Here is a 13,458-nt window from a genome sequence, read left to right on the forward strand (position 1 = left end):
TTTTTTAAACTTGACATTCTGATAACCAAATCAAATAATATTCATGTTGGCAAGTGTGTAAACTGCCTCTGGCTATGCAAATGGGCAGTAAAAGATGAAAGAAAAAAACCCAAACTTTGAATTCAAGATATTTTCAGATCAATGCTATACAGATGGTAGATATTTCTAAGACCCTTAGCGGTTATTAAAAAGAAGCACTTCACCCTGTTTTCCAGACATACCACACCAAGTAGCTTAAAATGTTTTGATTTAATTTAGTAGGGTTGTCTATTATACAAGAAAATGGGTGTAAAAGCATGCTGCTCAACTGCATCAAAGCATTAAAAATGGAAAACACATTAAATTGTCAACATATACTTTAAACAGGAAAATATCAATGTTTCAATTGAATTTTTTTGTGCTTTCCCAAACAAACAAAAATATTTTAATATAGTTTGTGTGCTACTGAAAGATACATAAATGGTAACCTTCTAGTAACATACAGTAGGAAATGCAAGATTAATGCTATATAAAATAAACAGTATATTATTATACTTATCTCTGTCTTTTTTACCCTTATAGAAACCCATAATGGTATAGCAAACAGAATGACAAAAACCCACAAGTATATTAGCTAGCATAATACATTTCATAGTTAATTAGGCTGATGTTTATACATTTTCTATCCATTAGACATAATAAAAATATTACAGGATGTTCTCAGATATGCCAGGTTCTTACTTCAATGTCCTCCTTTTTCCCCTGCCCCTGCACACAAGAACTCCATACTAAAGGACCAATACCTTTGGGCAGCCTGGTGGGTGGAGCATTTCTTGCCCAAGCATACAAAATGTTAGATTTATCTTTGCATGTTCCTTCATCACAGTCCCTAAAAATATGAGGAAAGAAAAGGGAATACAATTTTTAAAGTTTTGAAATCAGAAAACAGCAGGTGAGTTACATGCAAAACCACTAACTTCATGATCTGTGAAGTTTTGAATGTATGCTGATTAAACACAGTTATTTTAATGTAGATTGCATTCACAGATATTGGTATATGTTCCACCTTTTTTTATTTCCCTCCCTTTGCATTTAGGCAGTGTTAGACAGTTCTGATGGGCCCTGTCAGCCTATTAATCAGTGTTGGAAGTAATGAAGGAATATTTTATGGTAATGAACTGTACAAAAATTTCTAGCATTATTAACTCAAGTGATACAAAATTACAATATTTACACAGAAGAATAGGACTCACGCACAAAGCAGAAAAAAACTCCACAAAACATAAAATTGGTTATTTAAAATTAATTTAAAAATCATTGTCAAAAAAAAGTAACAGAAAGCTGTATATGAACCCACAGATCAAAGACACTCATGCCCTGTACTTAATGCGAGCTCATTGCTTTAAGTTAATTCTTATTCCACTGCACGATTTTTTGTTTTTCAAAATAGAAAAATCACACACATACGCATACACACACACACAAAAAAAACCAATCATAAAAAAAATGCAAAACAAAAACCCAAGGGAAAACAAAAAGAAAAAAGAAGGGTTTGCCAAGTTAACAGGCCACAAAGAGGTCAAAAATATTTACAGTAGCAGAGACCTTGAGTTGTCCCTAGCCTCTGCAGCCAGCACCTTGCAGGTGACACTGAAGGTGAAGAATAAAAGACTCCCAAAGACTGGTAAATTCTAGATGCCTTAAATCTGCAAGAACTGGTAAACCTGAGGCAGAGACACCACCAAGTCTCAGTAGCCAGACATAGTCGTACAGACAGCACAATATGCCTGGACCACATCCAAGAAGGCATTAACTGCTATATGTGGGTGTAGGCTGCATGATGATACTCATAGATAATCAAACACGGGACCCTAAGGAGCTTTCCAAACACTCACCTAGAATACACTTCTCCCTCTTTATTCTGAATTAGAGAAAAGGTTTATTTACACGGTGTATTTGTACCTTCTTCCAATGGCAAAGCATCCATGGCCCTGAGCACGGAGTGTAGAAGGTGTGCAGCACACACAGGTATGACTTTTAGGAAGTTTCACCCTGAAACTATTCAGACTACATCAACGGACTCAAGCCAGATGCGATAAAGGTTGGTGTCTATGCAAGTGTTTCATTCAAAACTGAAATGGCACAGGCTCTGCTCTGTTTATCCCTGCCAGTAAAATGATACTTGGGAAAACATTTGTATATGTAAGGCATGGTTTCAGTCACCTGAAATTGTGGGGAAAAAAGAGTGTCACAGCGTGAGGAAGAGTATAAACACAAAAAAGACCAGGATATCTAGCAGATGCACCTCAGTCATGTTTCTGCTGAGAATGGCTAAGCCATATGTGCAAATAAATGATGATGATGCTTTCCAGGTATCTCTCAGAGATAACTAGCTCTTCTGGCATGTATATCAAACCACATCAGCAGGATATCATGCATTTCTTTCATCAGTGAGCTTTACTGCAGCCTAGCTACTGTATTTAAGTCTGACTGAAAGCTCTGCCATAATCATGAGAGTGTCAAGAGAAAGGGGAACACACCACTTCTTTTTTAGTAGCTTTACTTGCAACATGTATTTCTAGACCTTCATTACTAACAGTTTGCTCACCTTCCCCTTCAAACATGCCCATGTCCCAAAAGACAACCAAAATTTATTTCAAGATAAGTGATATGGATTTTAGTTTAGATGGATTCAGCTGCAACTGAAAATTATGTAGCTTTCCACTGCTACTATACAAAAAAAGCAAAAGACTTAATGGATCTACCTACTATTGAGCTGCACAACTTGAGAATATGTTGAAGAGATTGTTTAGGAGGAATGCCAGAAAGAACTACAAGCACAGTCCCAGCTTTACCACAACACTTTGGGCTCAACGGTCTTTAATTTATACCACACTATTTTTAAGAACACATTAATTAGGAAAAAGCCCTGTGCAGGCTGCTTCAAACTTTCTTCCAAGAGACTGCAAGAATGGAGGGGGGAAACTGCAAGGGAAAACGTAAATTACAGACACTGGTCTTTCATTTAATTTAAAAAATGGTCAACCATCTCATTCGCCATCAATGATAATGTTGAAACATTAAGTTTTCAGAAAAAACAAACCTAGAGGATATCGCAAAGAAGAGGTAATAAGATAAAGAGATTGAAAAGCAGGGAGCTAGTAAAAAGTATAACTTTAACTAGCAAAAAAATCACTGAAATTCATACCTACTTTACATACAAAAAATGAGATTCAAAACCGAATGAGACACAGAATACCTTAAAAATGGACTATAGCTGCATATTATACACTATTGTTCTAAAAACTGATTTTGACTCAAAATTTGGAGTTGAGTGGGGTAAGAGAGAGCTTACTGACTGCTTCATGGATCTTTGTGGTTTTTGCAAACTCTCCTGGGCTTCCCAAAGGCATTCTCCCCAGTCCTGGGTAAGCTCAAGAGCTGTTTTTATTAATGGCACTGGGGTTTTGACTGATTACCTAGACTGAAAGTAAAATATTTCACTATGTCAGCAAGACCAGTATTTGGCTATCCCTTTAGCACATTTGCATTGGTTATGGTAACAAATAACTTCTTTTATTTCTTTCTTTGTTACGCTGCACTCCTGAATACTAATCAATACTTTAAAAAAACATAATTGAGGTGATTAAGTAAGACAAATCATAATTTTTAGCTCTTAAATATTGCAGAACATTCTGGGGCAGTGGCAATAGTAAGAAACTACACTTGAAAATACAATTCTTTCTACTGTCCTCACTGTCCCTCATGCAGTGAAATAAAAGTCCTTCACTGAACTAGTCATGACATATTTTGCAACCTCTACTGAACTATTGATGTCAAAGGCATCTAAAGCCATTCTTTCCTGCCAACAGAAACAACCATCTGATAGAGGAATCATCAGGTGGCCATCTATGACCTGCACTTATACATTTGTTTGCATAAGGTAACTATTTAAAGTTGCCCTGCCTGATCTCAAAATAATGGCTTTATCTTTGAATCAGCTCATTCACAAGAGATTATTTCAGTGTTAGGTTTGATGCAGCCCAACACTTGTCTTTCCAGGAGACTCACAAGTTTCGAATAGTTCAACATTTCCTTTTAAAGCATTCAAGTGCATTCCTGATTATCTACAGAGAATCTGAACTTTTATCAATCAGTTCAGGCATGTTACCTCAATTTCAACACAGTTTGTCACCTCAGGCAAAACTTGTCATTGTGGCTGAACTGTTTTTAGATCACTTATGATCAAGGAATAGAAGTAGCTATGCCATTTTTTTAATGCACTGAGCAACACCTGAGGCAATGAACCCTGGGAAATGATTTTTTTTCCCTGTGGAAATGCCTGGGTATTTTCAGAAGGGAGAACAACCTTTAGCATTTGTTCAGATAAAGATTCTACCACACTGTAGTGAATGTTGGAACCAGAGCAGGTTCCATACAACTTGAAAGCCTTTCGGAAGGCCAGTGACATTTGCAAGTATAGTGTCAAATCACCAGAAAAGGTAGCAGGCCAGATGGGCATCACAGATTTTGGCTTCGCAAGACTATGGCCAAAGGGCAGCTAATCCCAAGTCATCTGGATGCTTCTCATTTCTCCCCACTAAAAACGGGCCTGAACCAAACTTCACAACTCAGGAAAACTAATTTTGACCTTCCATTCTGAATGTTCCTAACAGCCTATTCTTCCATAATAAAACTAATCCACATCATTATGGTAAAGAAAAACTTGACTTGAAAAACCATATGTAACTAATAATATTCCAGAACTTTGAAAAAGAAACTAGAAGAAAAAAATCTATGTGGCATGCCTAATTTAATCAAAGCTGGCTCTGTAAAAATGTTGAGCATGTTAAAAGTAAGGAGAGGATCCCTGCTAAACAAGTCTTACAGTGGTCCGCTCAAACAACTGTTCCTTCCATACTAGATGAAAGAGCAAGAGAAGTCATCATTTGCTAGCCTTCAGGTAACTAAAGGAACAGCACATAACCAAACAAAAGAAACAACAATGAAGACCAGTAACACACCGTCACCGAAATTACTTTAATAAAATTAGGTCAGAAGTTTCTAGCACTCTTTAGTCTATTTTATGTAGAAAACATGATCACCTTTCTAGCCTTGCAAATAACTGTGGGTAGAGCAAGATAAAAAGCTGCAAACTGCTGCAAAAACAGGGATGTGAAATGATGACAGAGCTTTCATTTTGAAAATGCAAAGCAAACACAAAACCTCAGAAAACACACATAAAAAATAGAAAGACCTAATCAAAACCTGCAAATGAAAAACTGAAAATAGCAGATTTAAACACAACATTAATGTATTTGGTCTGGCTAAAATGGAGTTAATTTTCACCACAGCAACCCTCACAGTGCTGAGATTCGAATGAGTAGCCAGAAAGGTGTTGATAACACATCAGTGTTTGGGAAAGACTGTGACCTGTTAGTAGAGGTCACAGCCAGGCCAGCTGACCCAAACTGACCAAAGAAATATTCCATACCATATTATATCCACTCAACAATCAAAGGTAATAGAAAGGAAGAGAAGGAGGGTGGGGACACACACACACACGCGCGTTGGTTATTTATGACATTTGTCTTTCAGAGCAACCATTACTTGTGCTTGGAAGTGGCTTGGTGATGAAAAGAAGAGAATAAAATATTTTCTTTTCCTCCACTTCTGCACAACACCTGCTTTTGCTTTATTAAACGGCCTTTGCTTTGACTCATGAGGTTTTTTCCATCCTGAGGAGTGGAGGGATAGAGCAGCTTGGTGGGAATCTGACGTCCAGCAAAGCTCAATCCACCATAACAAAATAAATATCTTGTCATTTGACAGGTAGGTCAATCAAGAACAAAAGCAACATTAGCTGCCACACTGCAAAGGCTGTCATTGGTGAGTCTTCTGCTGAGAGAGTGAAAGTACAACCAAGGAGCTCAAACTACCTGAACTCTAGACTCAAAACAGGGATTTCAGTCTGACTCAGTTTTGAAAAACTTTGGTTTTTGGCTTTGCATTCATGTCTTCTACAACCTCAGAACATCAGTTAGTTGTGAATTAGGCACTGTCTCATAACTTCATCTTAACAAAAGCTCCTGATCAATCTGTAACAACATAATTCTATCATGTACAAATTATTCCAAGGTTCTATTAAAACTATTCCAGAAATATAAAAACAGCACAAGCCCCAAATACAATCTACACAGTTTTAAATAGGATACTCACCTGTTTTTAAAAGGTCAGAATGGAAAGGTTTTATGTTGGAATATTATTCACATTAAAGTATTCAAGTATATTCTATTATTTGAGATACAATAAAAAACACAGAAAAGCTGCCTGCAGGGAAAAGAAATTCATAGAAATTCTATGCTTTCAATTTTACTTTGGTCTGAACTTCTTAAGCATCTGGTTTTCTTGCACCACTGTGCAAGATTACATTTTCAATATTAGAACTATTAGTTGCTAGGTAAACGGGAGATAAGACTTTTGAGAAAAATGTGTTGTGTATGCTTAAAATACTAATAAAATCATCTCCCCAAAACAGGCATTCAGAATGTTTTGGGGTATTTTTCCTGAAATTGTATTATAGTATACTGTTAGTTCTAAATTCTAGGTCTAGTTACGTTTTTGGTAAATACTTAACAGATAAATTATAGTTACACAACTCTATAAAACACCTATATTAAAATTGTTCCAAGAGATTCTGTTTCCAAGAGATTCTGACAGTGGAAGAGGTGTAAGCAATTAACACTGAAAAAAAGTTGCTTAATAACAAAAGCAAGATGCAGCTCTTACCAGTAATTTTCAGTAGAGGAAGGTTCATTACATCCAAAGAGTAACATGTGGTGGACTGTGTCCATGCTGGCATGAGGCTTAAAGTCAACTGAAAAAAATATGCCAAAACAAGTAAGCTATCCAATCTCACCGTAAGTTACATAACCAAGATAATCTTGTGCCATTTTCTCCTGTAATTCTAAAAATAAGGCAAGTACATCCCCACCCATTTATTTGCCTTTTGCATTCTACTTACACACGTTCCTTAAATTTTCATTTAACAGCCTTCCTTCTAAGCTAAAACACTGTACCTCATTTATTTATTAAGAAAAAGAAACTAAGTTCCTAATGAAAACCACTGTATTTCCCACAGAAGTTAAATATGATAGTAAGTTAATATATCAGTGCATCCCAAACCACAAAATTTTACTGTCAGCAGTCTAATTGAAATCTTCCTTTGAAATCTGCACTTGTGACTTAATAATACTCTTCCAATTCTTTTGTACTCCATAAAAAATACAAACAAGCAGTAAGTTACAGTTAAGAGCAACTAAATCTTATGCATTAGTAATATCTTCTTCCAGTATTCTACCTTGATTACATTTTTCCTGCATCTTTCTTTGGACAACAGTTCCATGAATGGATTGAGTTTCATATGTCAAATCCTTTGAAATGAAAACCAAGATTTTTTTAAAGTCAGCACGATCTCACTACCCAAATATTTCTCACTATTAGAAACTTAGATGTGAAAGTTCACCTCTTGTTTACCTCTCAAATGTCTGTTCTTTAAACTATGCCACAGATAAAACACTACTTTGGTTTCTCAAGTACTTGTGATCCTGTTTAGCAAAGTAAAAATTTTACCAACATCATGGGAGTAATGTTGACCATGAATGTATAATATGGCATTTCTAAAAGCATTCTAAATTCTACATTATTTTATTACTATAGAAAAAATATGCCATTGCAGGGAATGCAATAGTTTTTAACCTTGGACTACAGCAGGAATTCTGAAGACAAGTTACTCCCGCCCCTATATGTACACAGACAGTGAGAAACCTCAAGTAAGTATCTTTTAGCTATTAACAGGGAAGAGGGTGAAGCTGCAAACCAGTGAAACTATATTCTGCTCCTGAGGTTTATGGCACTACGTGCACTCAGAAATCAGTATTTTAACAAAGATCTGTAGCAGAGTTTCTGAAATAAATGATGATGTGGATTGTTGTCCCAGTTTCACAGGGGAAAAAATATCAAATAGCTTCTAACCCAATTTCTGGAGCTGAGCTCTGTCCTGGAAAGTAAGGAAAACCAGCCAACAGTTAAAGCATGTAAGTCAAGTTTTCGCCTGAAGATAGGTGGTCAGACTGTAAGGAAATGAGCATGCCACAGCTGAGGGCTTGATTTGGGAAATAAGAGATGTACCCATATACCCTGAGAAGGTACTTTGAGTGACATATATGAATTAAGAACTACTAAAGTTGACAGCATGAAGAAAGTCTAGAGACAACCCAACATCTTTATTTTTCTACAAGCAAATTCTACTTCTTTCATAGATAAAAACCTAATCTGTGTGATGGAGACAATTCTTGGTTTGGTGTTTTTATCAGTAATGATTACTAATGAAATTATGGTTTATGCTTGCATGGCAGAGGCAACGTGTCATTCTGTGAAATTCCTACTTTACTTTTCAGATATTTGGGGTGTTTTAAACTGCTGTTATCAATCAAAAGATTAAATTTTTGAAGGGGTTTATAACCAGTTCACCATGTGAAATTTCATTAACTTTATTGTCAAAATTAATATCTGTAAAAAGTGTGCTGTAAGTACCACTTATAAAGGCAGCCTTCAATAAGGGCAAAATTGAAGGTTAGGCCTGCTAGCTGCTAAAGCTACCACCTGTCCTGCTGCTTAATACTGTCTCTGTTTCTTTTTATTTTTCTACCACTCTCCTATCGCAAGTATTTATTCTAATGAGTGTTTCAGGAAGTCTTTTATTTGCTCCACATAGTGCCTATTACAATGATGTCCTAGAGCAAAGACAGCACTTCAAGCAGTTTTAGAAAACTTATTACAGATACCTGACTAAATGCTATTCTTACCAAGAGAAAATAATGCACCAGAGCTAACAAAGCAAAATTAGATTTCTGGCATAAACTATTTTAGCTGATATACCTCATCATTGTTTAAGGAAGTATTGAAAAACCTCACAGTCACTTTATAAGCTTAAGACAGCTTTGTATAGGCAGTTACAGTATGGTTCCTATACAGCTTTTTTCTTAGCAGCACACCCAGGAATATAACTTTCCAAAGAGAAGGTTAAAAGAAACAAACAAAAAAATCCAACTAAAAAATCCTGTGCTGCAAAAGCCATGCAGATTAATGTGGGATTCAAGCCAAATGCAGTACCTGACAAAGAATGAGAGAGTGGCCAGTGTTTGAAGGTACCTTAAAGATCATCTTGTTTCAGCCATGACAGGCACACCTCCCCCTACGTCAGGCTTCTTAAGACCTCCATCCAACGTGGCCTTGAATACCTCCAGGAACAGGGCAACCACAGCTTCTCTGGGCAACCTGTGCCTGGGCCTCACCACCCTCACAGTAAAGAATTTTCTCCTAACAGCTAATCAGATCCTACTGTCTTTTCTTTCCCCCTTGCCTTGTCACTCCATGCTCTTTTAAAAAGTCTCTCCCCATCTTTCTTGTGGGCTGAAGGCCACAATTAGGTCACCTAAAAGTCTTCTGTCCTCCTGAACAACCTCAGTTCTCTCAGCCTTTCCCCATGGCAGAGGTGCTCCATATTTCTGATCATCTTTGTGTCCTTGCTCTGGACTTGCAGCAACATTCTAGAACTCCCCGTGCTGGGAACTGTCACTACCAAAGGCTTAAGAAATATCAAACAGCAGTCTTATTTTCCTAGATGACAGCCTCTACATTTTACAGTAATGAACAGAATATTACTCAATAATAATTTTTTTAATGCATGGAGAAGTGATCCAAATGATTACTAAGATAACAGCAGCAGCTTTCATATACATACTAAATTGAAGTCTGACCTAATTTCTTGATCAAGAACTACAAACTCAAAGAGAAACAGGAATGAACAGAACATGACATCAGTTTAATCTTAGTGTGTACTTAAGCTATGTATTGAAAACACTAACTTCTAAAAAGTTAATCTTTACAAACAATAATTCCATTAAATAAAGTTGATAGATTTTTTTTAATATTAATGTCTTCTCTATCAAAGAATTAACTTTAAAGAAATTTATCAAGAATTCAGTGTCTGAAGTTCGGCAAAACAGGGAGACATCAGAGACCTCCAATACAGTGACAACATCATCTTTGTATGGCAATAGAAAAGTTTATACACCCCATAACAAAGTAACCAACCTAGAGCTTCTCAGAGTCCATTACAGATGAAAAGTAATAAACCATTTAATTACTTCAATGTTTATTGCTGAATGTAGAAGGCTCAATTTCATTTCTACAGCACAATCTGACAGGGGCCTATCATGAGTCAGTAAGAAAAAGACATTTATTTACTAGTCACCCATGTAAATAAATATCAGCAGGTTAGGGTGACAGTCAAGCTTTTTGGCTGAGAGGCCTGCTATCAGACTAAATTTTTGTGAGTCTCTTTAGAGCACCATTTATCTCTTTCTACAGTTTAATTATGAAAAACTGATTTTTATCAATGCCTGCACCATTACAGATTCACCTGAGTTTCTGGTTTAGCTATTTATTCATAAACATTAATCAAACAGAATGCAGAAGAAGAAAACCACAGTGATATGTTTTAAAAATAAAACTGGAGTAATACTTTCTTGGAACATCACATATTAATGTCACTCACTAATAACAACATATTAATCTCACAGCCATTTCACTTCCCAGGAGCAAAGGGTATGTTCCTAACATAAACCTAAATGTACACCAACCCACTTCACAAAACAATACTCTTCTTAATCAAATTTGTCAGTATTTACAGCCATTTGAGACAGAGAAACAATTGGTTCAAACAGACACCTCTGCCTTGATAAGTCTTATGCTCCACTAAAGAACCTAATACAGAAAACAGCATCAGCAAAATTATACAGATGCATGCCTGAAAAAGATCCATAGGGCAAAACCTGCTCTAATTCTCCTTCCAGCTGGCAACATTTCATTAAGTAAGTGTGATTGATTCCTTCCTCTGATAAGGTCTGAGAACTCACTCTGAACAAGTTTGTGAATTCTGATACAGCTTCCATCCAGTTTTGAAGTACTAACTGTCCCTGTGCAAACATGAATGTTTACTGGTGTCCTTTAGGGAAACAGCAAAGTTGAAGTCTGAATTCAAAGTCCTTATACACAAATTTAATAAAAATTCTGAAAAAAGTTACAAAAAATTTTTCTACTTAATAACAAATGTAGTACTGCCACATACAACACTAAAAAAGAAACTCTCTCTGCCAAGGCTCTTACATTTCACCAATATGCAACAAAAATATCTTGCTGCACGTTCCATTACAGAGCCTTTTCTTCCAAAATGTCTTGGATGAAGGAAGAAACAAGAGTAAAAATAGGAAGGCAAAGTTAAAAAAAGAATGAATTAACAAGCCTTGATGAAACTGTAAAGACAAGTGGTCATAAAAATGTCTCTTTAAACCATAAAAGGAAACAAAGCACAAGGTATTTACTTAGCAAATAAATTGAACTGAAGGCAGAACATGCAGGTTTGCCACCAAAATATCTCAGGAATCCAGTTTATTGTTTCAGTTATGTGTACTCACACATCCTCATGTTGAAACTCTACAGAACACACAGTCTTCTCAACATCAATAAACAGCAACCCATGGACAGTTCATATGCTAGTTTTCCGTTGTTTTTGTCACGAAGCAAAACAGTATGTTTTAAGTTAAGTTAATTACACCATTTTTTGGTAATGAAATTAAGGCAGATCCAACTTAAATCATAAAAATGTAGACTCTATCCTTTCAAAAAGATTAAACATTCTCTGTGTCCCAATCTTCTGTGCTTATTTAAGCAACAAAAAATACATTTATGCAAGTTAATAGTTTTCTACATAGATATTTTATAAGGTAGGTCATTCTACATTCTTTCTATTCTACAGCTTGAGAGTTTACTCTTTCTAATTATCAGGCAACTTCCGTGGATTATGAACACTCCAATCTGAGCCTTTTCCATGAGGAACACTTTCCAGTGAAGCAAAACAGAATGATCACACACTTCAGACTGACCATATGTCTATTCATTTCCACCATACATGGAAGAAACAAAAGAGGGAAAACACAGAAATTTTTCTTCTCATTTAAATTTAAAGCATACAAAAAAACCCTCAAATCATATATATATATATATATTCCAATATATATTTCTTTGTAAGGAATGCTATCATGAGAACATTTAATTTCACATAACAAGCTGGGCTTTTTTACAGATTGCTCATCAAGTTCCTCTTGCTCTTCAAAGCTCTACAAGACAACTAGAATGGTTTCTCTATCCAGAGACTTATTCTGCTTTGTAATAAAGGGTACTCAGGAACAGTGATCACTGGAAAGATGACCAAATCCTGTAAAAATCAGGTGAAGAATATATAAAATTTTAGATCTGCAGAAAAAATTAAAATGGGTTGCATTGCATGATTTGCACTGAGACTTTGCATAACTTTTAAGCAAATTCTTTCAGCAGGCTCTTTTAAGCATGCACAACATTAAAAGAAGTTTGCGTTCCTTTAACACAAGCAACAGAACTAGATGTACAGCAACCTAACAATAAATTATGGAATTTTTCAACTCAGTGACACACTAAATAAAAGCTGCTTAAGGAGGAAGTTAGTAGTATTGCCTTTCTATGAATCAACACAAGCAGAAGAGTCTATTGCACAACATAGCACAGCCAGCATAATTTATTTGAGAGTGAACACTCACTCCCTTCCTTCTATGCTCATTTTTCTTTCTTGGGCCATATTCACAACCAAAATGTGAGGTTAGATTCTCACCTCTTTAGAAAACAGATATATAGCAAAAGCACTGAAAAAAATTTAATCATTTTTCTTAGTTACTGTAATACAACATGAAAATCAAAACACAATATTCTATCTTCTGAGGGATTTCCACAATAAAATCCACATGGAACACCAATCTCATAACACTCTACATCAAAAACTACATGGGATTCCCACCATACTTTTATTAAGCACAGGTATTCAAAATGCAACACAAGTGTAAAGAAAGAAAAATATTGTTTCCTTTTGAACAGTTTATAGCATCTTCTGAAAGCAAAACCATCTTCAGCCAAACTAATAAGCCTTCTGAACAACTGTATGTTCACAGCAAGGCACAATAAAACTTAAACTACCGCAAAGATTTTCTGAACAGATGGTGTTTTTCTGCTCATTTATATGATGACAGCATTTGTAACACATTAGAAGATTTCCTTTTACTTGTCAGCCATCTTATTCGTGCCATGCCATTAAAAAAAAAAAGAGGGAGTGGGTTTGGTTTCTCCTCCAAGTAAAATCTTTCCACAGCCAACACTGACTGTAAGTACATAGGATTTACAACCTGTACCACGAGGTAAATAAACAGTCTGCTCAGCAGTGCAGAATTAAGTATCTGGCCAGAGACAGAAACCCAATACTTTGCAAATGGACTGTTTGGTCCTGACTGCCAGAGGCATCTGCATGCAGCTCTGTAACTGCTATTACTC

The 13,458-nt window shown here is 35.9% G+C and overlaps 1 protein-coding gene across 11 annotated transcripts in view; it reads right to left on the reverse strand.

Annotated features, from left to right (window-relative positions):
- PAM (peptidylglycine alpha-amidating monooxygenase) overlaps positions 1-13,458 on the reverse strand; it is a 118,661-nt gene that overhangs the window by 47,064 nt on the left and 58,139 nt on the right. For all 11 annotated transcript variants that reach the window (XM_064404925.1, XM_064404927.1, XM_064404926.1 and 8 more), the window contains 2 exons: positions 6,769-6,856; positions 783-868 (listed from right to left, as the gene is read on the reverse strand). In XM_064404925.1, the coding sequence (XP_064260995.1) occupies positions 783-868; positions 6,769-6,856 (174 nt within the window). The remainder of the gene's footprint in view (positions 1-782; positions 869-6,768; positions 6,857-13,458) is intronic.

The sequence above is a fragment of the Passer domesticus genome, chromosome Z (genome assembly GCF_036417665.1).
Source record: "Passer domesticus isolate bPasDom1 chromosome Z, bPasDom1.hap1, whole genome shotgun sequence".
Taxonomy (NCBI): Eukaryota; Metazoa; Chordata; class Aves; order Passeriformes; family Passeridae; genus Passer; species Passer domesticus.